This window comes from Ovis aries, chromosome 14, assembly GCF_016772045.2.
Source record: "Ovis aries strain OAR_USU_Benz2616 breed Rambouillet chromosome 14, ARS-UI_Ramb_v3.0, whole genome shotgun sequence".
In the NCBI taxonomy this organism is placed as follows: domain Eukaryota; kingdom Metazoa; phylum Chordata; class Mammalia; order Artiodactyla; family Bovidae; genus Ovis; species Ovis aries.
Genome location: NC_056067.1, coordinates 1,603,994 through 1,631,861, shown reverse-complemented (window position 1 = coordinate 1,631,861; position 27,868 = coordinate 1,603,994). Strand labels below are relative to the sequence as shown.

The following is a 27,868-nucleotide window of genomic DNA, read 5'->3' as shown; positions in this document are numbered from 1 at the left end:
GCTAATTTTCCCCAAATGCCCCTCCTACCCTCGATCCTGAGAGGCTTCCTTCAGTAAATCACACGCTGGCGAGTCTTTTCCTCAGACTTCTAGGCTACGAGACCTAAGAAGAAAACAGACGAGGCAGTAAGTGAAGAACAGCAAGAGAATGTAAGTGAATAAACACCCCAGACATCCTCCACCCAGGGCTTGCCTACTCGAAAACTCTTCTCTTACAATCCAGTTCTGTCCTTTCGGAGGGAACAGTCTGATGAGTTAATGAATAACATTGCTCAGACTTCCTAGCTAAGGACTCAGCTAACTTTAATAAAGCAGAGGTCTCTGCCGCGACTTTAGAGGAGGAAGCTGGCTTCCCGCACCCACCGCCCCCCCTCTCCTGAGCCCATCCCACCTGTGTATTTGTCTTCCTTGGCTCTCTCCCCACCACACTCGGTATTTTCACGCACCGAGAAGCAGGCAGGAGAACCCTCTCTCCAGTTCCGTTTTTTCTGCTCATCTAATCTTTCCCGTACTGGGTGCTCGCTCCACTAGTTTCTGGAGCCTTATTCTTTTCTGAGTCCCCAGCCCCAAGCAGAGGACGTGGCACCAGGAGCACTGCATAAAGTTACTGAGAAATTTCGGTAAGGTGGGGGAGAGGTGGACAGGGCGGGGGAGACCAAGAGGAAGCGAGGGGCCTTCTGCCTGCACCGCCTGCAAAGAGGTCTAGGGAGCCAGGGCGCCTGAGCCTGGGGGCGGCTGCAAGGTTCCTGTCACAGCTCCGGGGAGGCGCGCCAGACTCGCCGCCCGCCAGGCCGACGGGGCCGCGGGGCGGGCGGGGCGCAGGGCCGGCGAGCAGAAGGCCGCCGGACTTCCGAGGGGCTCGGCCGCTCCCCGCCGCTGGCGTCTGTTCCGGGCCTGCCGGCCGGCGGGGCACCAGGCGCGCGACCCGGCTCCTCCCCGGGGTCCCCAGTCGCAGACTTCGTGTCGGGGGCCGAACGTCCGAGAAGCCGACGGGCCTTCCGGGAACCGCGCCCCGCACCGACGGGACGGCCTCGGGAAGGGCGGGGTGAGTCCGGCGGTCGTCCCGGCGCGCGCGGTGCCCGGGGCGCGCGGGCTGCGGGGCGCAGCCGGGATCCTGGGCGGCGAGGGGAGCGCCACAGGCCCGTTTCCCGGAACTCAGGACCGGGCTGGTTTCTTTTCCTCGGCCCCGAGGGTGCGGCCTCCCTCTCCCGCCGCTTCCTGCTGAAGAAGGCGCGGTGCAGGGGAGGGGACACGCGGGGGTCGCCGTGGAGGGGCCTCCGGAAGCCGGCCCACTGCCCTGCACAGCCCCGCTGCGGGCAGTCAGTGCGGAAACTGCCGGGAGCTGATCCCACGTCTTGATGGTTAATGCCCCCTTGCTTTTCCAGAGCCCGTTTTAGGCACAAGAGGAATAACTCTGTGTTGAAAGTCTCACCAGAAAAGGTTGCTTGATGCCAGTTATTGGAGGAGAGGGGGAAATGGCATCAGAAGTTTTCATGGATTTATATTGTTGCTGCTGCTGCTGCTGCTGCTGCTAAGTCGCTTCAGTCGTGTCCGACTCTGTGTGACCCCATAGATGGCAGCCCACCAGGCTCCCCCGTCCCTGGGATTCTCCAGGCAAGAACACTGGAGTGGGTTGCCATTTCCTTCTCCAATGCATGAAGGTGAAAAGAGAAAGTGAAGTGGCTCAGTCATGTCTGACTCTTAGCAACCCCATGGACTGCAGCCCACCAGGCTCCTCCGTCTATGGGATTGTTACCAACCATTTAAAGATTTTTCAGTTTTAAAATTAGTGACTTTTACCCCTCATTGTTTTCCTGCAAGGAACCTATGAACATATCCTTATTAGGGGTGTTAGCAGTTTTGCATATTATAAATAGCACCTCAGTATATCCTTAGCACCCATCTATCTATATACATACGAGCTTCTTTACAGCACAAATTCCTAGAAATTCGCAGTGTTGAGTAAAAGTGTATATGTATTTATATTCCCTTTCATCCTTTTGATATCTTTATCCTATACTCAATAAGCCCTAAACGATTTTAGTTATTATAATTTTAATAACTGATATATGGGCCTCTATTTTATTACAAAAATCCTGACTATTCCTACTAATTTCCTCTTTCAAATGAACTTTGAGGATCATTTAGTTGGCAATGGCACCCCACTCCAGTACTCTTGGCTGGAAAATTCCATGGACAGAGGAGCCTAGTGGGCTGCAGTCCATGGGGTCGCTAAGAGTCAGACACGACTGAGTGACTTTGCTTTCACTTTTCACTTTCATGCATTGGAGAAGGAAATGGCAACCCACTCCAGTGTTCTTGCCTGGAGAATCCCAGGGATGGGGGAGCCTGGTGGGCTGCCATCTATGGGGTCGCACAGAGTCGGACACAACTGAAGCGACTTAGCAGCAGCAGCAGCAGTTTCAATACCAAAATGTACCACTGAGAGTTTTACTGGAACTGCATTAAATTAGATTTATATTTGAAAAGGATTGCCAGATTTGTAATTTTTAATCTCCCCAGCCAAAATAAATAATAGTTCTCTACATTTCTTGAGGATTTGTTTTCCATGGTTTTCTTCATACCATGTCATCACTTTTCCTGTGAAATGTATTCTTTTAAGTCGTTGCTTCGATGAGTTGGATATTTTCCCCATTATCTTTTGACTAGTTATTGCTGAGATAAGGCTTTTTTGAATAAGATAACTGGAGCTTGGAGCTATGAAGCTGAAATCCTCAAGTTCCCTGAGCAACACTTTCACATCTGCTTCTGTCTCCAGTGGACCAGAGAAAGGCATAAAGTTCACTGCCCCCAGGAGTCCCCCCAAAATGGCCTTGAGTCTCTCTGCTTAGCAACTAGGAATATCTGGGTAGCCTGAGACCCCTTGAGTCTTTTTTAGGCATGCCCTAACACTTTTCACCTTCATGCATTAGAGAAGGAAATGGCAACCCACTCCAGTGTTCTTGCCTGGAGAATTCCAGGGACGGGAGCCTGGTGGGCTGCCGTCTATGGGGTCGCACAGAGTGGGACACGACTGAAGTGACTTAGCAGCAGCAGCAACACCTGTTACTTCCCTTCCTAGATCAATATAAAGCTAAGACAATAACAACAAATCAATTAGTTGCTTATTTGGTTTCACTTCTACTAGTTTTTAAGCCAGATTTGGTTCCAGGCCAACTACTTTCTCCAAACTAGTACTACTACTCCTACCTGTTTCATTGAACTGTTGAGATTAACTTTGTTTAAAACTGCTTTGGAAACTGTTTCCGTGGCCCTGTACTTATTTTAATACAACCTTCTCCCTAACTTAGTGTCTTCATCTACAAAATTAAGATAACCGCTGTGACCTCCTGGTTCCGAATCACTTAGCCTGCAGCAGGTGAGTAGAGCGAGTCGGGATCTTCACTGTTAGCATCATTCATTACTGAACCCAGTTGCTTTTGGTTGCATGTACAGCAAATATGATTCAAACTGGCTTAAGCAATAGAGAAAGTTATTGGTTCTTGAAGCCTGTAATTGAGTAACGGGATAGACCTCAAATCCACAAACGGATTGCTGATGGAAGGAGGAACAGATTGTTGCAGAAAATATGAAGGTAATTCAAGTGGCGCTAGTGGTAAGGAATCCGCCTGCCAACGCAGCAGAGGCAAGAGACTCAGGCTCCACCCCTGGGTTGGGAAGATCCCTGGAGTAGGAGACGGCAACCCAGTCCTGTATTCTTGCCTGGAAAATCGCATGGACAGAGAAGCCTGGTGGGCTATGGTCCACGGGGCCTCAGAGTAGGACACAACTGAGCACACACACAGCGCACTAGGAGCAGAGAAATGGAAACTGTGTAGGCAACACAAATGTCCACCGCAACTCTGCTGAGCCTGGGAAGCTTCTCAGTCTTTACGCAAACGCCTCTGAGGGACCAGCACTTATAACAAGAAGTCTTACCGATGCATCGGCCAGTGGGGAGGCTGAAGCAGATTTACAGAGTGCCAAAAACCGACTAGGGAGGGATGAAGGTGTGGACCACGGAGGCAGGCACGCTCAAGCACTGGAAAAAGAGACAGAAAGAAAAGTTTGAGATTAACAGAAGCCGGCTTCTATTACAGTCCTGAACATCCTCGGCTGGCTGTGGCCAAGGTTGTAAACTGAGGCTTCCAAGGCAATCTTCGGTTGACAAACAAAATTTATTTGACCAACACAGTGTTGGACTGCATAGTCTTTAAAACATTTTTTGACTTGGTTGTGGGATTTGAAATTGACAGATTAAATATAAAAATCCAGATTTCTGACTGTTCTCTAAAAACTAGAAAATCTTCTACCACTGGGCCCTTTATCCTTGAGGAGCAGCAGCTGTTGACTTTACTGGGTAATCCTTACCTTCTTTACAGGATCTGAGCGTTTCAACCCACTGACCTATGGCCACCCCTATGCTTTGGCAGGATATGCTTGTTGGAATAGGCTGACCTGCTTTAACAAATTGACCCCAAAATGTAATGATTCAAGTGCAGTAGCAGTTTATTCCTTGCTCACTTAGCAGTCCCTGGCAGTCATTGCAGGTATATGAGTGGCTCTCCTCCGAGCGATGCTTCAGGGATCCAGGATTCTACATTCTTGGGCTCCACCACACCCAGGGCTACATCCTCCTATACAACCAGCTGACAGCGTGTGGAGGAGACAAGCCTGACTCAAACCCAAAGTAACACTTTATTGCTCATACCCCTTCTGTGAGAAATAGTCGTATGGCCCCATCAAGCTGCAGGGAAGTCTGGGAGATGTAGTCCTAGCTGAGCCAATTTGTTGTTTATTCACTAAGTCATATCGGATTCTTTGTGACCCTGTGGACTGTAGCCCTCCAGGCTCCTCCATCCATGGGATTTTCCAGGCAAGAATATTGGAGTGGTTGCCATTTCCTCCTCCAGGGGATCTTCCTGACCCAGGGATCGAACCCACAGCTCCTGCCGCATCTCCAGCATCGCAGGTAGATTCTTTACCGCTGAGCCACCGGGGAAGCCCCTGGCAAAGCCAGTACTTCCCAGCTAAAACTGGGAGGTTTTGGTGGACGCAAGCCATCTCTACCTTACATGAAAACAATAGGAAGACCTCTTCAGCCATTTAAATCACAGACACCCTTGATGTTCCCTTATCCCAGTAGTAAATATGAAGGAGATTCCCGGAACTTAAACAGATTCCATCAGTTTCTTCCAGGTATGGATCAGCTGAAGCAGATCATCTCCTTAGGCCAGCTTGTCTACAACCAGTGTGAGAAGATGAAATACTGCCAGAAACAGTGCCGACGTCTAGGGAACCGCATCCAGGGCCTGCTGCAGCCTCTGCAAATGCTCCAGGACCAAGGAGAGAGGAACCTGCCCTCCCAGATAAGCACTGCGCTGAGCCGTTTCCAGGCTGCCCTAGAGGAAGCTAAGCAGCGGATAGACAAGTTCAGCAATAAGTCCGATATCCAGAAGTTTCTAACAGCAGGGCACGACAGCATAATCTTTGGTGGGGTGAACCAGAGGCTGAGCGATGTCTGGGAGGAGCTCTCTCTGCTGCTCCAGGTGGATCAGTGGAGGCATACTTCAAGCCTCAGCCCAGGAGTGTCTTGGCAACAGGAAGACCAGCAGGATGCAGAGGAAGACAGGAAGGCCATCCAAGGACTGAGTGGTGAGGGTTTTTTCAGGTGGGGGATGCACAGCAGGTGTAGTAGTCTCATTTTGGTGTACCGGAAAATCAGGAAGGTTGACGAGGTTTGGGCAGGTATCTGTCGATGAGACTCAGAATTCCAGACGTCTGAGTGGAGAGGGGTGCCCGCCATGAGGCTACAGCCAGAGTGTGGATGTATGATATGACTATATGGGAATGAAGACTTGGGGCCAGTAACTCAGCAGAACCAGGGGCAAGAGTGGAAGTGAGAGTGCCATCAGACCACATCGGAGGCTGTGCAGACATGGCAGTGGCTGGGGTGAGAGTGACCGGGGCTGGACTGAGTGGAGGGCAGGGCTCCAAGGGAACGAGATACGGGCTGGGCTAGAGAGGAAACAACGGAAACAGATATGACTTTACACTTTTGCAGACTGTGGTGATGTTAATTCCAGATCCTTCCCTCTTATTAGGGTTGTGGGTGGAGGGAGAGGAGTTAAGCGTAGAGTTTCGATGAACCGTCCAGGCACTGGAACTCAGAGGGATAACCGTTCTCACCGTTGATGTGGAGGATGGTGCATCCCCAGTCAGGTCCGCAGGAGACTCTCTGGCATCACAAACCAGATGTGGAAGAGACCTGTAGGCAAATGGTTTTTTGTTTGTTTGTTTTTTTGATGAGGAAAAGTGAGGCATTTTTAATTCCCTCAACCAAACACCTACCACCAAGGAAAACTGGAGTCAGGAATTGGGTTGAAGTGATGTTGAAAGCATTGCAGCAGCTGATCCTGCCAAAGAGCAGGACTGGTCCCTGGCCTTCCTCATCTTTAGCGTTCATTGGTCCACTTTCTGGTAGAAGGAGGCACCTCGGTGTCATCAACTTGGAGGAAAGGATATACTTCCTGCAATTGTGCGAAAACGTTTTGACTTGGTAATACTTTCACACAGGACAAAATTCAAAAGGCATGAGGTGGAAATCTGCCTCTCACCCTTGACAGCAAAGTTCCATTTCCAGACACATGCTCTCTTACCAGTTTCTTGAATAGCCTTTTGGAGAGTCAAGTATCTATTTTCTTTCTTGTTGTTGTTCAATCAATATCATACTAAGCACACTGTTCTCCTTCTTGTTTTTCTCATTAAATAAGCTCATTAAATATTCTTCCATATACATGCCCATAGAGTTGTCTAGTATCCTTGGTTTATAGGGACCAGATATATTCAAGGAGCTCTCTATTGATGGATATTTAAATTGTGTCCAGTTTTCCACTATTGTTAATAGTTCTACAGCGAGTCTTTTTGTATGTATTTCAGGATCTCCTTAGGGAAAATTCCTAAAAGTTGAGTTACTGGGTCTAATTGCTAGATCAAAGAGTATGGACATTTTAAAACTTTGATACAGGTTGGCAGATTAACTTCCACATAGGTTTTAGAAATATTAATGCTACGAACCAGGTATGTGTTTGTCTGCTGAGATTTTCCTGGTTTGAGCACTGAAGGTCTCATATCCTCAGAGCTCCTCAGTCCTGAGAAAACTGGGATGGTTGGTCACCCTATCTAGTATATGATCAATTTTTAACATATTTCTGAATATGTAAGTCAGGATATATATGACTATAGCGTGGTTCAAAAAAAAAAACCTCAGTGTCTTAGAGAAGGAAATGCCTTTTTCTCATTCAGAGAAAGTCCAGGAGACTCTCTAAGGTAGCTGTCGTCCTTCCAGGATGTTTCAGTATTGTGGCATTTTCATGTTGACACAGAATTCCCTGAAAATTTCTTTCACTTCATTTCTTGGCCAAAGCAAGGCACGCAGCCATGTGTCAGGGCACTTCCTGTCTGCTTAGAAGTGGAGAGCCAGATATTCGCGAACAGTAATCATTCCTACTGTAATGAACATGAGAGACGAGAAAAGGATATCTCAGTGTGCTTTCACTGAGCATTTCTGTTTTTGAGAATTTGCTCCTGTTTTTCTTGCAGAGAAAGAAACTGTAAAAACTTTATTGAGGCAATTGGAGAGCATAAAGGAAACCGTCGAAGCCGTGCAGAGCTGTGAGTTGCCACGTACCCTGCTGCTTCTGGCTGCCCCAAATTAGAAGTCATGAATTTGTTAGGAACTTCGGGCTCCCCTGCCCCAGCCTGGTCCATTTTCTGGGCTGGGTGGCTGCAAGTAGCCCACAGGTTTTGGGGAGGTGTTCATGGCTGGCCTAGACTTTTGTGCATGGGGTCGTGTTTGAAGAGGATTTCTTGACCAGCAAGATATCTTCCAGCACCTGTTAAAGTGCTGACAACTTCCTGTCTCTCTCTTTTTTTCCCCCTTGTGGCTTGTGGGATCTTAGTTCCCTGACCAGGAACTGAACCCGTGCTTCCTGCAGTAGAACTCAGAATCATAACCACTGGACTTCCAGGGAAGTCCCCTGATGACTTCCTCTAGATAGCATCAAAGCTTCAATTCATTTGCTGAAATTCCAAGAAGAAATTCAAAATCCAATACATGTATATGTATGACTGAGTCCCTTTGCTGTACCCGTGAAACTATCACAACATTGTTTGTTAATCAGCTGTACCTGAATACGAAATTAAAAGTTTTTAAAAATTAAAAAAAAAGAAATTCAAATCAAATTAAAAATGCTTAGCCGTTCTACACATCTGTGAGTCTCTGCTTTATGCTAGAGCCTGTGTGTAGAGGAAACTAAGGTACAGAGAAAGACTCTGCCTCCTGAGAGTTCCCAGCCACGGCGTAGAGTAAGGGAGACGAAAGAGACACAGCAGCAGTGGGGTTACTGAGCTTAAACTGTGTGTCTGCCTATCAGAACTGAACTCACTAGACAAGATGCCAAATGCTCAGGCGCCAAGCTGTTGTGCAGTAGGAGGAGATGAGAGAGATGGATTGAGATGGGGTGTAGGCCGGAGACAGGCTGGATCCGAAGAAGAGGGGAAAGAAGTACATGAGCCGTTTCTGTTACCATCAGCTGTGTCTCTACCAGTCACTCAGAGGCACTGGGACCTCTCTCCCGGGAGGAGGCAATCAGAAGCTCCAGGCAGACCCAGCTTGGTTCACTAGGAGGAGCTTCCCTCTCAAGCGTTGCTAAGATGCCTCTTCCCTCATAAGACACCCTCCTCAGCTATTGACTCTTTATTACCTTCTCTCCTAGGGATGAGGTCAGATTCACAGAAACCCAAGAAGGGGTTCCCACAGGATCAAATCAAGGAGATTAAGAAGGAGGAGCTTCCAGAAGCCGATTGGATCCTACTAAAGGAAAATGAATCCAGCACACTTTATGAAGGAAAATACCACGAATCTCCAGTGGCCATAAAAGTATTCAACAACTCCCAGGCCAAAGACATTGGGTAAGTTGTTTTATATGGTTCTCTCCCCTAGTTACTTCCTGTCTGTAACTCAAGGAGAGGGGCAGACTGTCTCCAGATTCTGATATGGCAGAACTCAGACCCCAGAGGGTTAAATATTGGCTCTCTGTTATTAAGGAACACAGTCTAGACTTAAAGGTACGTCTTCCAAAATCGATTCTAGAAATGTCTCTTGTTTATTCATGTGTTTAGATATTTTTAAAGGCAGCTTCCCTTTCATCGCTGTTTCTTGGGTTCCCATCCCTTTCACGGGCGATAAAATAGTTTGTATGTGTTCTTGCAAATGTTTGCTGTTATTATACACTTGCGTTTTAAATGCTCACAGACGTAGTGTGTCACGTCTGCTGCCTGCGTTTCTTACCATTATCACTCAGCGTCATGAAGCTTATACTCTGCTTGTAGTCCTTTCCTTCTGGCTGCTATCCGTGGTGGAAACCCACAGTTTGCCTCTTTTTCCAGTGATGGAACACAACCTGCTTCTAACTTTTGCCCATCAAAAATAACGCTGCCATAGGTATCCCTTTATGGCCCTGTATGGGAATTGCTTGGGGCTGTATTGCCAGGAGAGGAACTGATGGATCATAGGGTATGCATATATTAAGGTGACTAAGAATTAGCAGGTGACTCTTTAGAACAGGTTGTATATGCCTATCCTCACCCCTGGGAGATGCTGATGATCCCTCAAGTGAAAGTGAAGCCGCTCAGTCATGTCCGACTCTTTGTGACCCCACGGACTGTAGCCTACCAGGCTCCTCTGTCCATGGGATTCTCCAGGCGAGAATACTGGAGTAGGTTGCCATTTCCTTCTCCAGGGGATCTTCCTGACCCAGGGATCGAACGTGGGTCTCCCACACTGCGGGCAGTCACTTGACCTTCTGAGCCACCAGGGAATGGCCGATGATCCCTCAAGCCCCACGCACATACAGATGGTCACTACACCGAATGTTTTCTGAAGGACCTCCCCAACCTGAAACCCTATTTTCCCTTTTTGTTCTCATAGAATAGTGAGGCATACTTTCAATAATGAAATCAGAACCATGAAGAAATTTGATTCCCCCAACATCCTGCGCATGTTTGGGATTTGCATCGATGAAACAGGTAAGAGGTGCCTCCAGGACTGGCTATGCTGTCTGTGGCCTGTCATACATCTTTGTGCGTTACTGCGTTGTTTTACAACAGCAGCTCAAAGGGTGGCATCTGCACGGTGCTTTTATCATTGACATCCGTTTTTTCGCATCCCACGATGCAGGTTCCCATCTTCTTTCAGGAGAAGAGGCTTGAAGTTGGCTTCAGCCTGAGGGCTGGTTTGCACTAATGCAACCACATCTCTTCCTGCTGATTCACTGGGAACCAAGGAAATGCTTGTTCAGATGCTGACCTGGGTGATGAGTGTATTTTGTTGCAGTAAAACATTGCAAAGCTGACTGACCCAAACAAGGAATCTAACCTTGATCATGAGTGTAGCGTGACTCTAACAGCTAAACTAACCTGCCCTTTTACCAAGAACTTCGTTTGTCGGGTTCATTTTCTTTTTTCTTTTTTTTTTAATGTGGCTGCATTTCCTCTCACAGTGTGGCTTCTCCTGCTGGTTATGTTTTGCTGCTTTTGCCTACAGAGAAGACAGAGCAGCTCCCTTCTTATCCCCCCTGGAAGTTTCTGCACAGGCTCAGGTGACCTGACTTTGGACCACAGAATCCCAGGCTAAAGGAAAACTTCTAGTAATATTTATCCTCCTGGGTGACTGACTCACTCTGTGTACGTCAGTAATTACAGGTCTCCTGGCCCTGCCCTGAGGCCTCAGCTTCCTGTCTGAGTTCCCCTACTCAACATATTTATTCAACTTCCCGTGAGCACTGTCTGGACAAAGCAGGCCCTGCCCTCTTGGGTTGCAGTGCTGAGTCGGGGAGTCAGTTACATAGATAACTAGGGGAAGTGTAGAGTTCTCACATGCCAAAGGCCACAGAGAAGAGGCATGGGGACTCTGTGGGTGTTGAACTCATTCAAGGAGTCAAACCATGTGAGATGGGGACGGAGAAACACAGCAGAGCTGCGTCTGTCTCTTGGAGAGAGGGTGGGATGGGCTACAAAAAACAGGACCTCTGAGCAGGGATGGATCTTCACAGCAATCAGCTCTTTTCCATCAGTGACACCCCCTCAGTTATCCATCGTCATGGAGTACTGTGAGCTCGGGACCCTGAGGGAGCTGCTGGATTGGGAAAAGGACCTCACCCTGGCCAAGCGCATCATCCTGGCCCTGGGGGCAGCCAGAGGCTTGTACAGGTACCAGCGTGGGGACAGGGCTCCCAGAGGAAGAGGAGGAGTCTGCCTCCCTTTCTGCTTGACCCAGAGACAAGCAGAGAAGAGGCTGGAAGCCTCCTTGAGCAAATCACCACATTTAGCAAATAAAAACACAAGAGGTCCAGTTAAACTTGAATTTCAGATAAGCAATAAACAATTTTAGTACAATGTAAGTATGTTCCAAATATGACACCAGATATACTTTTACTGAAATTTCAGATATACAGAATTCTATATAACCCCTATACTTTTTTTAGTACTTTCTTTTTTTTAAAGTCTTGATTTTTCAAAATTCAAAATCATCTGGATGTCCTATATTTTATCTACCAGCTCTACCTACTCTCACGTATAATCTATGGTTCCTTTAGCCTAAGGGCCCCCCAAAATCAGTCACTAACAGACAACATATGTAGTTATTACCATATTCACAGTAATCCCAATATTATTTATTTAATATTTTCCTTTTGATTAGCTCACTTTGAAAAAAAAAAAAAGGAAAAAACAGGGGACAGTTTCTATTACTACCATAAATTGGAGACCAGAATCACTTAGCACAAAAAGGTGACCACAAATAAAACCAAAACAATGTTATTAAATTCTGGTTAAATGTTGCTGCCTAGCAAAAGATGTGCAGTTCAGACCAGCATTATCTTTTCACAGAGGAGATGTTAGCAGATTTAGAGAAGTGTCAAAGACCTCCAGCACCAAACTGAGACTTTCTTCTTGACATAATCAGAAAGATTGGAATTAAAAGAATACCTTTCTTACTATATCACCTTGCATGCCACTTATCCCATACTTTGGGGAATACTTCCTTAGCTCTTTCTTGGAAATCGTACAACTTATCCTCCTCAACTTTGTACACTAGTGGGTTGTGTGAGAAGGATCTGGACTGTAGGGGACACTGTGCCTATCCAGACGACCGCTGACCCTTCTTACCTGATCTGCACTCTCATCCACCACTCAGCATACTTTGCTGCTAACAGCTCATTGCCGCCATCTGTAGGGGAACATCCAAGGGTGCTAGAGCCTCTAGGCCCTGAGAGCTGAAAATGCCCAGGAACTTCACAGCCCCCTGTCCCTGACCCTGTTTCTCTCCTCCCCTCCCTCACCCCAACCCATAGTCACTGAACAACCGCTGTGGGTACAGAAGTCCAGCTCCTTTGCTTCATGCAGAGCGAACCCTGAGGGGCAGTTATTCTCAGAGGTCCCCGTGGGATTAGGCTGAGCCTGGAGCTTCACCTGAAGTCACGCCTGCGCTTGATTTCTCCTCCTTCTCGGCCCTGCTTCCACAGCTCCCTCACTGGTTTCCTGGGACTATCTTCTCTCTTAAAATTTCACTCCCTGACTTATCTTTGCCTGCCCTGGGTCTTCGTTGCTGCACGGGCATTCTCTAGGTGTGCGGCGCGGGGGCCGCTCTCCAGCTGTGCAGAGAGGGGGCCGTTCTCCAGTTGTGCGGAGCGGGGCCGTTCTCCAATTGTGGAGCCCAGGCTTCTCACTGCGGTGGTTTCTCTCGTTGCAGAGCTCAGGCTTCAGTACTTGTGGCATGAGGGCTTAATTTCTGGAAATACCTTCCTAATCTGTCACTTGTACAGTCCATGCTCATGATCTGCTTCTGGGAGAACCCAGCCTGAGACTGACTCTGTGATAGAAGCCCCAAATGGGAGGCAGGAGCTCCATTCATCCAAAGAACTTAGGCAGGTTCTTTACCACTAGTGCCACTTGGGAAGTCCCCACCACTTACTGAGTTGGTGGAAACCCCAGCTTTCCATTCAGTTTCAAGCAGAAGGGTCCTAGATATGGCCCAACCATCCAGCCACGCCTCAGGCCTTTGCTTTGCTCACCGCTTCCCAGGCAGAGCCCCACAGAAGCGTGCAGCACACAGCTGTCAGATCTCACCTCTGCATCCTGGTTTTCCCACTAACCCACGGATACCTACCCAAGAGGAAGGCTTGGTACTGACCAGCCTCATCATCCCGGTAGTGACTGCCATGCCTTTCAAGAATGTCTGTGCGGGGGCTTCCCTGGTGGCTCAGTGGTAGAGAATCCACCTGCCATTGCAGGAGACCCGGGTTTGATCCCTGGTCCAGGAAGATTCCACATGCTGCAGAGCTGCTGAGTCCTTGGGCCACAACTACTGAGCCTCTGTTCTAGACCCCGGGAGCCGCCACTACTGAGCTCATGGGCCACAACTACTGAGCCTCTGTTCTAGACCCCGGGAGCCACCGCTACTGAGCTCATGGGCCACAGCTCCTGAGCCTCTGTTCTAGACCCCGAGAGCCGCCACTACTGAGCTCATGGGCCACAGCTCCTGAAGCCTACACGTGTCTGGAGCCCGCGCTCCGCAACGAAAGAAGCCACTACAATGAGAAGCCCCAAACTAGAGAGGGGCACTGCAACCAGAGAGTGGCCTCCGCCCTCCGTCACTAGGGAAAAGCCCATACAGCGACAGAGACCCTGCGCAGCCAAAAATAAAATAAATAAATAAGATTATTTTTTAAAAAAAGAAAGAAAGTCTGTGCAAAGGTCACTAACGTACCCTGCCTTTGGTCACATCAGGCTGCACCATTCGGAAACACCCTCAGAACTCCACAGGAGCATCAGTAGCACGAGCTTCCTGGTGACTAAAGACTACAGTGTGAAGGTAAGCGTGGCCTTCCGGGCACCCTCTGAGTTTGACCCATGTGACTGTTTGGTGCTGGGAGAGGCATGCGTGTTTCCCTAAAAGCCTGTGCGGGCTTGTTTCTCTGCCTTCACCGTGGAACTGGCTGAAGCGCTTCCAAGCTCAGCGCTTCCTATGTCTGGACAGTGCCCCACATGGCCCGCACTGGACAGACTCAATCCTCCCTGCCCTTCTGATGCTCATCTCCCCCACTGTCCACCCAGCAGGGGCGGGCTAAGAGCCGTCTCCTCTTAGATGCCTGGACACCACTTCTATGTCCCTGCAACACCCATGAGGGTGTCTTCTTAGGTCCAAGGAGGCATCCAGACTCACAGACTGGCCGTGGCCCACACTTGGCACCTGGAGGCAATCAGAAGGGTATCATGCAGGAAACACAGCATGGCACCTAGGCAGCCTCAAATCCTTCCATCCAGTGGGAGCCACCACAATCCTCCAGGAGATATCCTCCTCAGCCTCACCCCAAGTGCGAGAGAAAGAGGCTCCTCTCTGTGGGTACAGGAGAAGCTTAGAAGCCTCACGACTCACAGGAGTCAATATTCTTTTTTTAAAAACTGGAGGAGTTTGTGTGTGTGTGTGTGGTATCACTGCGTTTTCTATTTATTTATGGCTGCGCTGGGTCTTTGTTGTTTTCCAAGAGCTTTCTCTAGCTGCAGCGAGTGAGGGCTTCTCGTTGCAGAGGCTTCCTTGTTGTGGAGCACAGGCCCTGGGCACTCGAGCTGCAGTAGTGCAGCCTGCGGGCTCTAGGTAGTTCTGGCTTCAGTAGTTGTGGCTCACGGGCTTAGTTGCTGTGTAGCATGTGGGATCCTCCTGGACCAGGCATCAAACTTGTGTCCCCTGCACTCTTATCCACTGTGGTTCCTGATCCACTGGGCCGCCAGGGAAGTCCTCGATATTCTTTTATAAACTCCACAGGCATGCCTTCCAGTATCCCCGCAAGGGGCGTGCCAGGTATGAGTCACCACATAGCCCAGCACCCCTATAGCTCTTCACAGTCCCCACCACCCCGACCTCTCGTCCATAAATGACTTCCTGGTCACTGGTCATTTATTAATCAGCAGCAATATATATTACTTAGGAGCATAAGTAACAGTCTGCTTTTGTCAGGTTCCCAGGGGAATAGAACTAAAAAGTTCACTGACATTCGGATTGTCCTGTGGATGAGGAAAGGGTTTTGTTAACCTCATGTCCACAGTTCCCAAATGCTAAAAGAATATATTCTTTGTCATCTGAAGATAGCTTTCTCTGAATAACAAGGGACAGGTCTTTTCCGCCCCTCAAATGTCTTTCCCCACCACTCAGTTCAATTTAGTTCCGTCGCTCAGTCATATCCAACTCTTTGCGACCCCATGGACTGCAGCACAACAGGCTTCCCTGTCCATCACCAACTCCTGGAGCTTGCTCAAACTCATGTCCATCGAGTCGGTGATGCCATCCAACCATCTCATCCTCTGTCGTCTCCTCCTGCCTTCAATCTTTCCCAGCATCAGGGTCTTTTCCACTGAATCAGTTCTCTGCATCAGGTGGCCAAAGTATTGGAGCTTCAGCTTCAGCATCAGTCCTTCCAAAGAGCATTCAGGACTGATTTCCTTTAGGATGGACTGGTTGGATCTCCCTGCCATTGGTGTAATATAAGAAAGTGTTCCCAAAGCACGGTGTCTATACCACTCTCCTGGTGCTCATCACATGTGACTGTAACCTGTGCTATTCAGCTTCTCACCCCTGGTGGTTAGTGTGGAGCCAGACGTCAGAGGATGTCAGCACTCCCTGAACTTGTGAATAAGAGGGAGGAGCCACGTAAGCATCTAATTCTTGCCCCAGGCTTGGCTCCCTGGCTGCGTTTGGCACAGACAGCCCTCTGCACACAAATGGTGCTAATGACAGATGTACACGGAGCAAGAAGAACACACTCTCCCATGACTTGTGCTGTGCCTTCTTTAAGAGCATGGCATTGGCCAGGTGGGGTCAGATACGACAGAGAGGGTCCCCCGTGTTGTTGGAGGGTTTTTTGTTTCTTTGTTTTTGTTTTGTCTGCCTCCAAGAGAAAACAAGCCATCGGTAGCTCCCGGCACCCCTGTCCATCCTAACACAGGGGAGTTATCTACTGAGGAAGCCCTGTACATATCTAATGTGGTAATATTAGAATAACTACAACATGCCAAGTCTTATGCAACAGAGCAGCTAAGCTGTGAGCCACAACTGCCGAAGCCCAGGCGCCTGGAGCCTGTGCTCCCAACAAGAGAAGCCACCACAGTGAGAAGCCTGAAGCTGGAGAGTAGCCCCTGCCCCGCTATTAGAGAGTAGCCCCCACTCTTTGCAATGCGCAGACAAAGACCCAGCACAGCCAAAAATCAATCAACTAATTAATTTAAAAAAAACATACCAAGTTTTATAGGTGCTTGACAACCATCATTTCAAGTAATCCTCACTGTCTCATTTTTACAGAGAGGAAACCTCTTTGTGTTTCTCTCGGTCAATGCACCATAATAGATTGAACCCAGAATGCAGCTAGGAGAGTAGCCACATGGCCAGGAGACCTCACTGGAAACATCCCGAAGGAAAAAGACCATCCCCTGACAGTCACGTGTAGCACCAGTCCCTGCCCTCTACTTCCCACCTGAGAGCGTGCCGTTTCTTTCCGCCTCTGAGTCACCTCTCTCTCTAGCTTACAGGATTTGAGTTGAGCAAAACACTGACTTCCATCAGCCGACGAACTAGAGGAAAAGCAGCAGAGAGAGTCAGTTCTGCCGCATACATCTCACCCCAGAGGTTGGAAAATGTGTATAATAAATACGACATAAAAGCCGAAATATACAGGTATGTTTATGTCCTCGTGCCAATTCTCAGATGAACCTGACAAGAAAGTCCAAGTCAAATGCCGGTAGGGAGGAGCATCCCTGGAATGTAATTGATGGTGATGAGAAAGTTCACCGTGGGGAGTTCCTGGTGGGCTAGTGGTCAGGATTTAGCACTCCCACTTCATGGCCTGGGTTTAATCCCTGGCTGGGGAAACTGAGATCCTACAAGCTACACAGTGCAAAAAAAAGAAAAAAGAAAATTCTCTGTGTTTTCTGGAAATGGCTACGGGGCATGGAAGGAAGGAAACTTGTTATCACTGTTCGTTTTCTTCTCTTTTAGCTTTGGAATTGTCCTCTGGGAGATCGCCACTGGGAAGAGCCCATTTGAAGGTAACCAGTGTGAAAGCTGACTCAGACGGTAGACTAGAATTAAACATCAGTGCTGTCCTGGCCGCTTTCTTCTTCAGTGTGGGCACTGCCTGCGCTGGTCAGTGGGGTCACTGGAAGCTCCTAGGTCTCCAGTTCTCAGGGTCCCTAGGTCTGATGCCAGCCAGCAGCAGCCAGAGGGATGTGTGGGTGCCAGAGCAATCTTTAAGCCTCCCGTCATACCATTTCCACTCCAGGTTGTGATTCCAAGAAGATCTACCAGCTGGTGGCTGAGTCTCGGTACCGGGAGCCAGTGGGCGAAGATTGCCCTCCACAGTTGCGGGAGATCGTTGATGATTGCCGTGCCTATGAACCCTCCAGGAGGCCCTCTGTTAAAGGTAGGGCTCTTTCTGGTCTAAAGAGCATGGACCACACGTGTTGCTTAACATTTGTGAAAGATTTTCTTTGTGTATCACAATCAGGGGTGGTTTTGCCCTTCGGGGAACACTGACAATGTCTAAAGACATTTTTGGCTGTTACAGCTCAGGGGAGGTGGGGTGGCGTGGACATGTCCACTGGTATCTGGTGGACAGAAGCTATTCAACATCCTAGGATGCACAGGACAACCCCTACAACAAAGATTATCCGGCCCAGATTATCAGTAGCACAGGTTTAGAAACCCTGCCCGAAGGGCATTGTTGAGTCTGAAGTGGGTTGGGAAGGCAGATTATTCCAGCCTATACTCTTTCTGTGGCTCAGAGGAGTACTGTATTGGGCATCTACCGACCTGGGGGGTTCATCTTCCAGGGTCATATCAGTGCCATTTTAGTTCACTGATTCCTAAAATGTCAATGTTCACTCTTGCCATCTCCTGTTTGACCACTTCCAGTTTACCCTGATTCATGGACCTAACATTCCAGGTTCCTATGTGCAGGGGTTAATAGTCAGCCACCTGTTGCTCTGGCGAAGCCATGAGAAAATCACCATGGGAAAAGAATAAAAGCAAAATATAGCAATGCAGCATAACACAAATGAAAGTACATTGGGTTGATCAGTTGGGGTGATCGTACCCTGCTAAGCTAAGGAAAAACATAGTGTGGACCTTGGACTGCCGAGTCAGCGCAAGTTCAGAACGCTGTTTGTGCACACACTAAGATGTTTTCCCAAGGCATATGTCGGTCTGTGACCTCCAGCTAGGTGAGAGCCCTTGTACAAGAAAATAACAAAGATAGTTTAAAGTAATCAATAAAGTGGGAGACATGACCAGGGACACAGGAGGCTGACTTCATCGTAGTACAACAGGTACTTTCTGCTTGCCAAGACACTCAATAAAAGTGGTGTGGCTCCAAGGAACAGGGCTCTTGACCCAAGAGGTCTTGAGTCCCCCAGCCCCATCTTTAAAACTTATATTCTGTCTCTAGTTTCTTTTTCCCACACGGTGTGTCAGCCACTCTCGAGCCCTACCTGCAGTGCTGGCGACAACACCGATGCCATATTGTTCTTCACAGCATAGGACTTTTACTTCCATCACCAGTCACATCCACAACTGAGTGTTATTTTTGCTTTGGCTCCATCTCTTCCTTCTTTCTGGAGTTATTTTTCCACTGATCTCCAGCAGCATATTGGGCACCTACCGACCTGGGGAGTTCATCTTTCAGTGTCCTATCTTTTTGCCTTTTTATAGAGTTCATGGGGTTCTCAAGGCAAGAATACTGAAGTGGTTTGCTATTCCCTTCTCCAGTAGACCACATTTTGTCCGAACTCTCCACCATGACCCGTCTGTCTTGGGTGGCCCTACATGGCATGGCTCATAGTTTCATTGAGTTAGAATGATCTCTGTTTGTTTCCAAGGCAAACCATTCAATACCACAGAATGCCAAGACTGTGCCCCAACCCATAATGCTGAAGAAGCTGAAGGTGAATGGTTCTATGAAGACCTACAAGACCTTCTAGAACTAACACCCCAAAAAGATGTCCTTTTTATCATAGGGGACTGGAATGCAAAAGTAGGAAGTTAAGAAACACCTGAAGTAACAGGCAAATTTGGCCTTGGAGTACAGAATGAAGCAGGGCAAAGTCTAATAGAGTTTTGCCAAGAGAATGCACTGGTCATAGCAAATATCCTCTTCCAACTACACAAGAGAAGACTCTACACATGGACATCACCAAATGGTCAATACCAAAATTAGATTGATTATATTCTTTGCAGCCAAAGATGGAGACGCTCTATACAGTCAGCAAAAACAAGACTGGGAGCTGACTGTGACTCAGATCATGAACTTCTTGTTGCCAAATTCAGACTTAAATTGAGGAAAGTAGGGAAAACCACTAGACCATACAGGTATGATGTAAATCAAATACCTTACAGTTATACAGTGGAAATGACAAATAGATTCAAGGGATTAGATCTGATAGACAGAGTGCCTAAAGAACTATGGATGGAGGTTCGTGGCATTGTACAGGAGGCAGTGATTAAGACCATCCCCAAGAAAAAAGAAATGCAAAAAGGCAAAATGGTTGTCTGAGGAGGCCTTACAAATAGCTTAGAAAAGAAGAGAAACAAAAGGCAAAGGAGAAAAGGAGAGATATAAGCATCTGAATGCAGAGTTCCAAAGAATAGCAAGGGGAGATAAGAAAGCCTTCCTCAGTGATCAATACAAAGAAATAGAGGAAAACAATATAATGGGAAAGACTAGAGATCTCTTCAAGAAAATTAGAGATACCAAGGGAACATTTCATGCAAAGATGGGCACAATAAAGGACAGAAATGGTATGGACCTAACAGAAGCAGAATATATTAAGAAGACATGGTAAGAATTCACAGAACTGTACAAAAAAGATCTTCATGACCCTGATAACCATGATGGTGTGATCACTCACCTAGAGCCAGACATCCTGGAATGTGGAGTCAAGTGGGTCTTAGGAAGCATCACTATGAACAAAGCTAGTGGAGGTGATGGAATTCCAGTTGAGCTATTTCAAATCCTGGAAGATGATGCTGTGAAAGTGCTGCACTCAATATGCCAACAAATTTGGAAAACTCAGCAGTGGCCACAGGACTGGAAAAGGTCAGTTTTCATTCCAATCCCAAAGAAAGGCAATGCCAAAGAATGCTCAAACTACTGCACACTTGCACTCATCTCACACACTAGCAAAGTAATGCTTAAAATTCTCCAGGCCAGGCTTCAACAGTACATGAACCGTGAACTTCCAGATGTTCAAGCTGGTTTTAGAAAAGGCGAGGAAGCAGAAATCAAATTGTCAACATCTGTTGGATCATGGAAAAAGCAAGAGAGTTCCAGAAAAACATCTACTTCTGCTTTATTGATTACGCTAAAGCTTTTGACTGTGTGGATCACAACAAACTGTGGAAAATTCTTAAAAAGATGGGAATACCAGACCACCTTACATACCTCCTGAGAAATCTGTATGCAGTCAAGAAGTTAGAACTGGACATGGAACAACAGACTGGTTCCAAATCGAGAAAGGAGTACACCAAGGCTGTGTATTGTCACCCTGCTTATTTAACTTATATGCAGAATACATCATGTGAAATGCCAGACTGGATGAAGCACAAACTGGAATCAAGATTGCTGGGAGAAATATCAATAACCTCAGATACGCAGATGACACCACCCTTATGGCAGAAAGTGAAGAAGAACTAAAGAGCCTCTTACTGAAAGGGAAAGAGGAGAGTGAAAAAGTTGGCTTAAAACTCAACATTCAGAAAATGAAGATCATGGCATCTGGTCCCATCACTTCATGGCAAATAGATGGGGAAACAGTGGCTGACTTTATTTTTTTGGGCTCCAAAATCACTGCAGATGGTGACTGCAGCCATGAAATTAAAAGACACTCCTTGCTCCTTGGAAGGAAACTATGACAAAGTATATTAAAAAAGCAGAGACATTGCTTTGCTGACAAAGGTCTGTCTAGTCAAAGGTGTGGTTTTTCCAGTAGTCAGGTACAGATGTGAGAGCTGGACTATAAAGACTATAAAGAAAGCTGAGTGCCAAAGAATTGATGCTTTTGAACTGTGGTGTTGGAGAAGACTCTTGAAAGTCCCTTGGACAGCAAGGAGATCCAACCAGTCAATCCTAAAGGAAATCAGTCCTGAATATTTATTGGAAGGACTGATGCTGAAGCTCTAATTCTTTGGCCACTTCATGCGAAGAACTGACTCATTGGAAAAGATCCTGATGCTGGGAAGATTGAAGGCAGGAGGAGAGTAAGACAGATGAGATGGTTGGATGACATCACTAACTCGATGGACATGAGTTTGAGTAAGCTCCGGGGAGTTGGTGATGGACAGGGAAGCCTGGTGTGCTGCAGTAATGGGGTCGCAAAGAGTTGGACAGGACCGAGAGACTGAACTGATACTTTCTCTCCCTTCCTTCCTTTTCTTTTATCAGCTGCTGCTGCTAAGTCGCTTCAGTTGTGTCCAACTCTGTGCGACCCCATAAGACTGCAGCCCACCAGGTTTTCCCGTCCCTGGGATTCTCCAGGCAAGAACACTGGAGTGGGTTGCCATTTCCTTCTCCAATGCATGGAAGTGAAAAGTGAAAGTGAAGTCGCTCAGTCTTGTCCGACTCTTTGCGACCCCATGGACTGCAGCCTACCAGGCTCCTCCGTCCATGGGATTTTCCAGGCAAGAGTACTGGAGTGGGGTGCCATTTTCCTCTACTGAGACTTTTATTTCACCACGTTATCAGCTGCTCCTCCGTAGTTTCCCTACACCATCTCCCTCAATGGGAATGTTTCCCTCCGCTACTCTAGATCCAGATCTCTCAGGCTTTCCACGAAGCTCCAGATACAAGAGGACATGACTCACATGCAGTCTATCTAGATACTGGGGAAGTGTTTCCACTGAAGTTGCTACAGTATTCAAAGAAACAAAATCATGTTTTTCCTATCTTTATTGTGATATGTATCACAGTACAGCAGTGATTAAATATGTATGTTCATTTTTTTAAGTCGAAGATAAAGAATATCACATATCCACTCCTGGTTAAAGACTTGAACATTACCACTAACTCAGAAAGGGACCTCCTCATCCCTTGCTTTCACATTCCTCTCCCCTGCTCCAGGAGGAGCCGCTATCCTAACTTTCTGGTAGAAGTTTGTCTATGGTTTTAGTTTATTTATTTATTTTTTCAGGAGAGAATATGCTTTTAATATTACAGTTTGAATGATAAAATTTTACAATTATAATACAGCAGGCATACATATAATACAGCATACAGCAGTAACAAAATGAGGAGTCATTTCAAATTCTTAAGTAAATCTTATTACATAAGCATACACATAATCTTTAACTCACTTCCCTAACCAACCAAATGTTAGAAAAGAATTTTTTAAGACATAAGCCTAAGACAGAGAGAATGGAAGACAATATGAAAGGAGTGAAATTTTGAGTCTGGAAAGCCAGTGGACAACTAGTAACTAGATTAGCAGATATCCTAGAAAACTGAATCATAAGTCAAGCACATGAACCAAATGTGAATTACATGGCAGAATTTCCAGGGAATTATGGGTCACATCAAGTATTTCTGAAAGCAAGAATGATGGAAAGAAGGGAGGTTAAAACAGTAAAATAAGGAAAATTGGTTGAAAAAACTCCTTAACCAAGGTACACTAAATTATGGGCTTTCCTGTGGCTCAGCGGTAAAAAATAGCTGCCTGTAATGCAGGAGCCTCAGGAGATGCAGGTTTGATCCCTGGGTTGGGAAGATCCCCTGGAGGGGGAAGTGGCAACCCACTCCTGTATTCTTGCCTGGAAATTCCCATGGACAGAGGAGCCTGGTGGGCTACAGTCCATAGGGTCACAAAGAGTCAGACACAACTGAAGCAGCTTAGCACAAATGTATAAGGACTTTGTAAGTGATATCATGCTGTATTCTAGCACAACTTTCTTCAGTTGATCAGGTAGTATGAAGAAATGATTTTAAATTGATCCATGCTGATGTGATGGTTTAAACTCATTCTTTTCCACTGCTGTATAGTAGGCCACTTAGATAACCATGCACGTTACTTACCCCTTCCTCTATCTATGGATATTTTAATCGTCCTTTTAGGAACCTCACCCTTAAACATTCTTGTGCATGTATCCTGAGGCACACAGGTGAGAATATCCTGAGTTAGAGACCTGGGGGTGGAGGGCATTGATAAGTGAAGATTAAATGCCTGAGAGAGGAACTAAAGAGATGGGTGTCCAGGCTTCGGGGGCAGTCCCCCCAAGGACGGCGCCACTATTTACAGAAGTCTCTGGCACGAAGTCCTTCAAGGCCTGTTCACTGATGGTCCATTGGGAATCACTCTAACAGTCATGTTAGAGAGGGTATCTCATCCCTCCCCTTCCTTTGCCGCATCCCTACCTTTTGGAATGAAAATGTTTTGCCGAAAGTTTTACTTTTAAGTTCAAAAGATTCATTAACAAAAGAAACCACTCGTTACACACACAATAAACAATTTCAATATTTAATAGAGGGTTGATTGACTTCATTTCAATATATAGTCATTAAAAGAAGAGAAAAACAACAGAGAAAAGTAACAGCACATACATCACCAAATTAGGCCAAACAACCTCCAGACTTCAAAAGTGCTGGGAAGTCCCTCGTTAACAGCAATCTGGAGTCCCATTTGGGAAGAGGTCCCCGGTAGTGCGTCTACCCCACGGGGGAGACTTCAAATTGCAGTTTGGCGAGCTCCTGCTTATAATCCCAGGCTGCCCACTGATATGAGCACCAGCCTGCATGCAGAAAGGCAGTGATGGTTTCTCTTTAACTGTTACAATGTTGTTTGTTTCACCTTGTGAGTCACAAGATTTTCTGGAACCCCAGGGAGCAGGCCAGGCCTCCAAGGGCTCAAGGAAATCCAAGATCCATTCCCTCTGATCTAAAGTGCTGCTTGGCTTCCTGGTAACAATTGGTGTGTTTGCAAGCAGGCACGTAGTCCAGGCAGGCTCAGAAGTCAGTCTGTGGCCTGCTCTCCTGCTTCTGAAGCCTGAACAAGACTACTTCCGTTTTAATTTCCCTAACACAATCTAAGCCTTGGCCTAGCTTCTACCTGACACTTTCTCTTTGCCCTCATAGCGCAGATGGGCAGACTCAGTGGCGCTCCCTGAAGAATTACGCTTCAGGGTGGATGAGAAGCTGCAGGATTTTCTACAGCACCTTCTTCTCCTTCAAACTCTCCTTTGTCTTCTTCCTCCTTTTTCCAGGCTCCCTTAAACCCAGGTCTTCCTGGTATTAGAGAATCTAATACCTGAGACTAATTCACACTAAGATGTGTGAGCTTACGTCTCCCACAAGGTAGTTGTATTTTAAAAGTTGTCCAAGTAAAATTACAAAAATAAAATAAAAATAGACTAGCAAAAGTTGTCCAAGTGAGAGGGAACATCACATTCCAAAGGCATGAATGCTGATGGTGTTTCGGACTCCAGCCAGACCAAGGGGAGTGCAGTTTCTACACTGTTTTGTAGTATGGAAATGTCTTTGTTTCTAACGTGACGGTCAGTTCCTGAGCTTGTCTAACTTTCTGTTCATTCATTCACAGAAATCTTAAACAGACTGTCTTCCTTTTATTAAGCCACGTGTTGAAAGTGAAACTGTCCCTGAACAAGGAGCTGGAAGAACACGAGCTGGGCATCTTTTTCTCTCAAATCCTTCAGCATGGATTTATTTATGGATACAGGGGGGCAGCACTTCTCTGTTACAAATAGAAAACAACTCCCGTAATCCATGCCACTCCCGATGGTACTGTCAAAAATACACCTTTGATAATAACTCTGATAGTTTTACAAAAATGTGTCTCTCTCTCTGGATCCAAACCTCTTGGGATTGTGACTTAGCAGCCCCTCCCATCAGGAAGTCGAATCTAGGGCTCCCCTGGTGGGCTCAGTAGTAAAGAATCCACCTGCCAATGCAGGCGACATGGGTTTGATCCCTAGCCTGGGAAAATCCCACATGCCACAGTACTAAGCCTGTGCACCACAACTATTGAGCCTGCGCTCTAGAGCCTGGGAGCCACAACCACTGAGCCCAACTGCTAAAGCCCACCCACCCTAGAGGCCGTGCTTTGCAACAAGAGAAGCCACTGCAATGAGAAGCCCGCTCACTGCAACGAAGAGTAGCCTCCACTCATTGCAACTAGAGGAAAGACCTGCGCAGCAATGAAGACCCATCACAGCTAAAAATAAAAAAAATAACCAACCTTTTTTTTAAAAAAAGAAGTAGAATCTACATCCCCACCACTTGAACCTGGGCTGGTATTGTAACTGGCTTTGGCCAATAGAATGTCGAAGTGGTGGTGTTTTGGTTCCAAGCCCAGGCTTCCAGAGGCCTTACGAACTTCCACCCCGTCTCTTGGAGCCCTCCCCCACCGGGAGCAAGCTGCGCAAGGGTGCTGGAGAAGGAGAGGCTACATGGAGCCGTCATACTAGACCAGCCAGGCCAGCAACTGTCACAGAGATGAATCCATTTGAGACCAGAAGAACCGCACAGCAGAAGCAGCCCAGATGGCCCATTTACAAAACCATGAGCTAAATAATTGGCTGTGGTCTTAGCCACTAAGTTCCAGGGTGAACTGTGACAGCAGTAAACAGCTGGGCAAAGATTGATCCTTCCTCTTTCCCACTGAACTAAGTACAGAATCCCCCTTTGGATCCCCAAGGCCTTTTATCTCTGACGCCAACCTGATCTCCAGTATCTGGTCCCAGAGTGCTCCCACCAGAGACTGCAAACTCTAATACCTGTGAGGTCTAGTGGGAGCCTAAAAAGTGAGTTGAGCCTGAAGGAGAGACTTCGGGAACAGGTGAACTTTGTGAAGAAAGGGCAGCCTCTGCTCAGCTGCAGCCTGTTTTTATCATATAGGAACAGGACCCCAGTGTTTCCAGAGCCATCCACTTTGTCACATTTTTGGTAAATTGTCCATCTTTTTAAAGATTGGCACTTCATTAAAAATTATTTTTATGCTGTACAGGACAAACTAAATATATTAGCCTAAGAGTTCTCAGAAACCCATGTCTCCTGGATGTAACCTCTGAATTTTTTTACACCTTTGCTCTTGGTAAGGTGACCTCTACTTGTCACTGCTTTTCTTTCCACCTGAACTCATCCCAAATCATTCAACAGCAATGTGCTGGGCATTGTTCCAATTACTGAGGAGACAACAATAGGTGGGGGCAGGCAGGGAGAGGAGTCAATTGGGAGCTTGGGATGAACATACACTTCTATATATAAGACAGATAACCAACAAGGACCTACTCGATAGCACAGGGAACTCTATTCAATATTCTGTGATAGCCTATATGAGAAAAGAATCTAAAAAAGGAGGAATATATTTACATGCGTAAGTGGATCACTCTGCTGTACACCTGAAACTAACACTACTATCGTTCCATAAAGTTAAATTAAAAAAAAAATCGGCAAAATAAATTGGAGCTTATAATCTGGGGAATAAAATTATGGTTCATTTCTATTCCTTTTTATCTTTTATTTATTCTTGATGTTTTTAAACCTAGAACATTTTTAAGTTAAAAAAGAATCAACAAGGACAGGTTGAACACTGAGGCTTTTCTCGAGCTAATCATCGGGCAGTACTATTTTCATCTTTGAAATCTTTTGTTCTCTGTAGCTATAGGGGCTACAGCATAAGTTCTCCCTTATAGGTTATACATGCTCTGGCAGATCCACCTGCAGAGGCGGATTCACTGTAAAAGTATTAGTAATAAAGCTTAATCTTCAGGGACCCCTGACTCGCACAAGACAGCTTCCAAAGCCCTATACCTAATTTTTTCCTCAACATTTATAAATATAAAAATTTTCAAATACTCAGAAATGTCAGTAGAGTTATGCTCTGAACATCTGAATAGTCACCACCTAGATTCTACACCTAACAATTCACCATATTTTATCACATACTTATCAATTTAGCCTGTCTTCTTCCTACTGTTGATCCATCCTTATTTTTTATGCATTTAGAAGAAAATTTCAAACATCAACACAATTCATCACTAAACATTTCAGCATTTATATTATTAACTGCAGTTCAATATTTGTTTACAGGGTGGTGGTGGTTGTTTGTTTGTTTGAAGGGGGAAGGTAATGTTTCCATGTTGTGAAATACACAAATCCTAAATATACCATTTGATGAGATTAATAAATTCATACGCATGACTGATCCAGACCCCCATCAAGATGACAAACATTACCATCATGCCCCAAAGTCCTATTATGTGCATACAGTCAAACCCCCTCTTCACTCCTGCCCTGCAATTCTGATTTAAATGGCATTTTTGAGGTATAATTGTCCCACAGTGGATTACACGTTTCACATGTGTGATTTGATGTTTTGACATATATATGCACCACCACAATCAAGATAATGGACATGTGCATCCATTCCCAAAGCTTCTTCATGCTCCTTTACAATCACTCCCTCCCACCACCCTACCACCCCCATTTCCCTAGGCAACCACTGACCTGCTTTCTATCATTACTGATTAGTTTGTGTTTTAAAATTTTATATAAATGTAATCATATGATATATGATAAATTTGCCTTCTTTCAGTATAACTATTTTGAGATTCATCCATGTAATCACATGTATCTTTAATTTATTCCTTTTCTAGCTGAAAAATAGTTGAAAGCTATGGCATTATCCTTTGATCTGCTGATAAACATTTGAGTTGTTTATAATTTTTGGCTATTACAGATAAAGATGCTATTGATTTTTA

The 27,868-nt window shown here is 46.4% G+C and overlaps 1 protein-coding gene across 31 annotated transcripts; it reads left to right on the top strand.

Annotated features, from left to right (window-relative positions):
• The first annotated feature begins 32 nt into the window (after positions 1-32).
• MLKL (mixed lineage kinase domain like pseudokinase) lies at positions 33-27,868 on the top strand. 31 transcript variants are annotated; one of them, XM_060398246.1, is made up of 13 exons: positions 33-150; positions 3,312-3,379; positions 4,877-4,972; positions 5,190-5,655; positions 7,603-7,674; positions 8,778-8,973; positions 9,992-10,089; positions 11,136-11,271; positions 13,849-13,933; positions 16,635-16,786; positions 17,108-17,157; positions 17,391-17,531; positions 24,688-27,868. In XM_060398246.1, the coding sequence occupies exons 4-13, from the start codon at positions 5,202-5,204 to the stop codon at positions 24,717-24,719; spliced, it is 1,416 nt and encodes a 471-aa protein (XP_060254229.1). In that variant the 5' UTR covers positions 33-150; positions 3,312-3,379; positions 4,877-4,972; positions 5,190-5,201; the 3' UTR covers positions 24,720-27,868. The 31 variants fall into 31 exon arrangements, with proteins under 31 accessions (XP_060254229.1, XP_060254230.1, XP_060254227.1 ...); XM_060398247.1 differs by having other exon boundaries at positions 4,843-4,972; positions 5,200-5,655; XM_060398244.1 differs by having other exon boundaries at positions 4,843-4,972.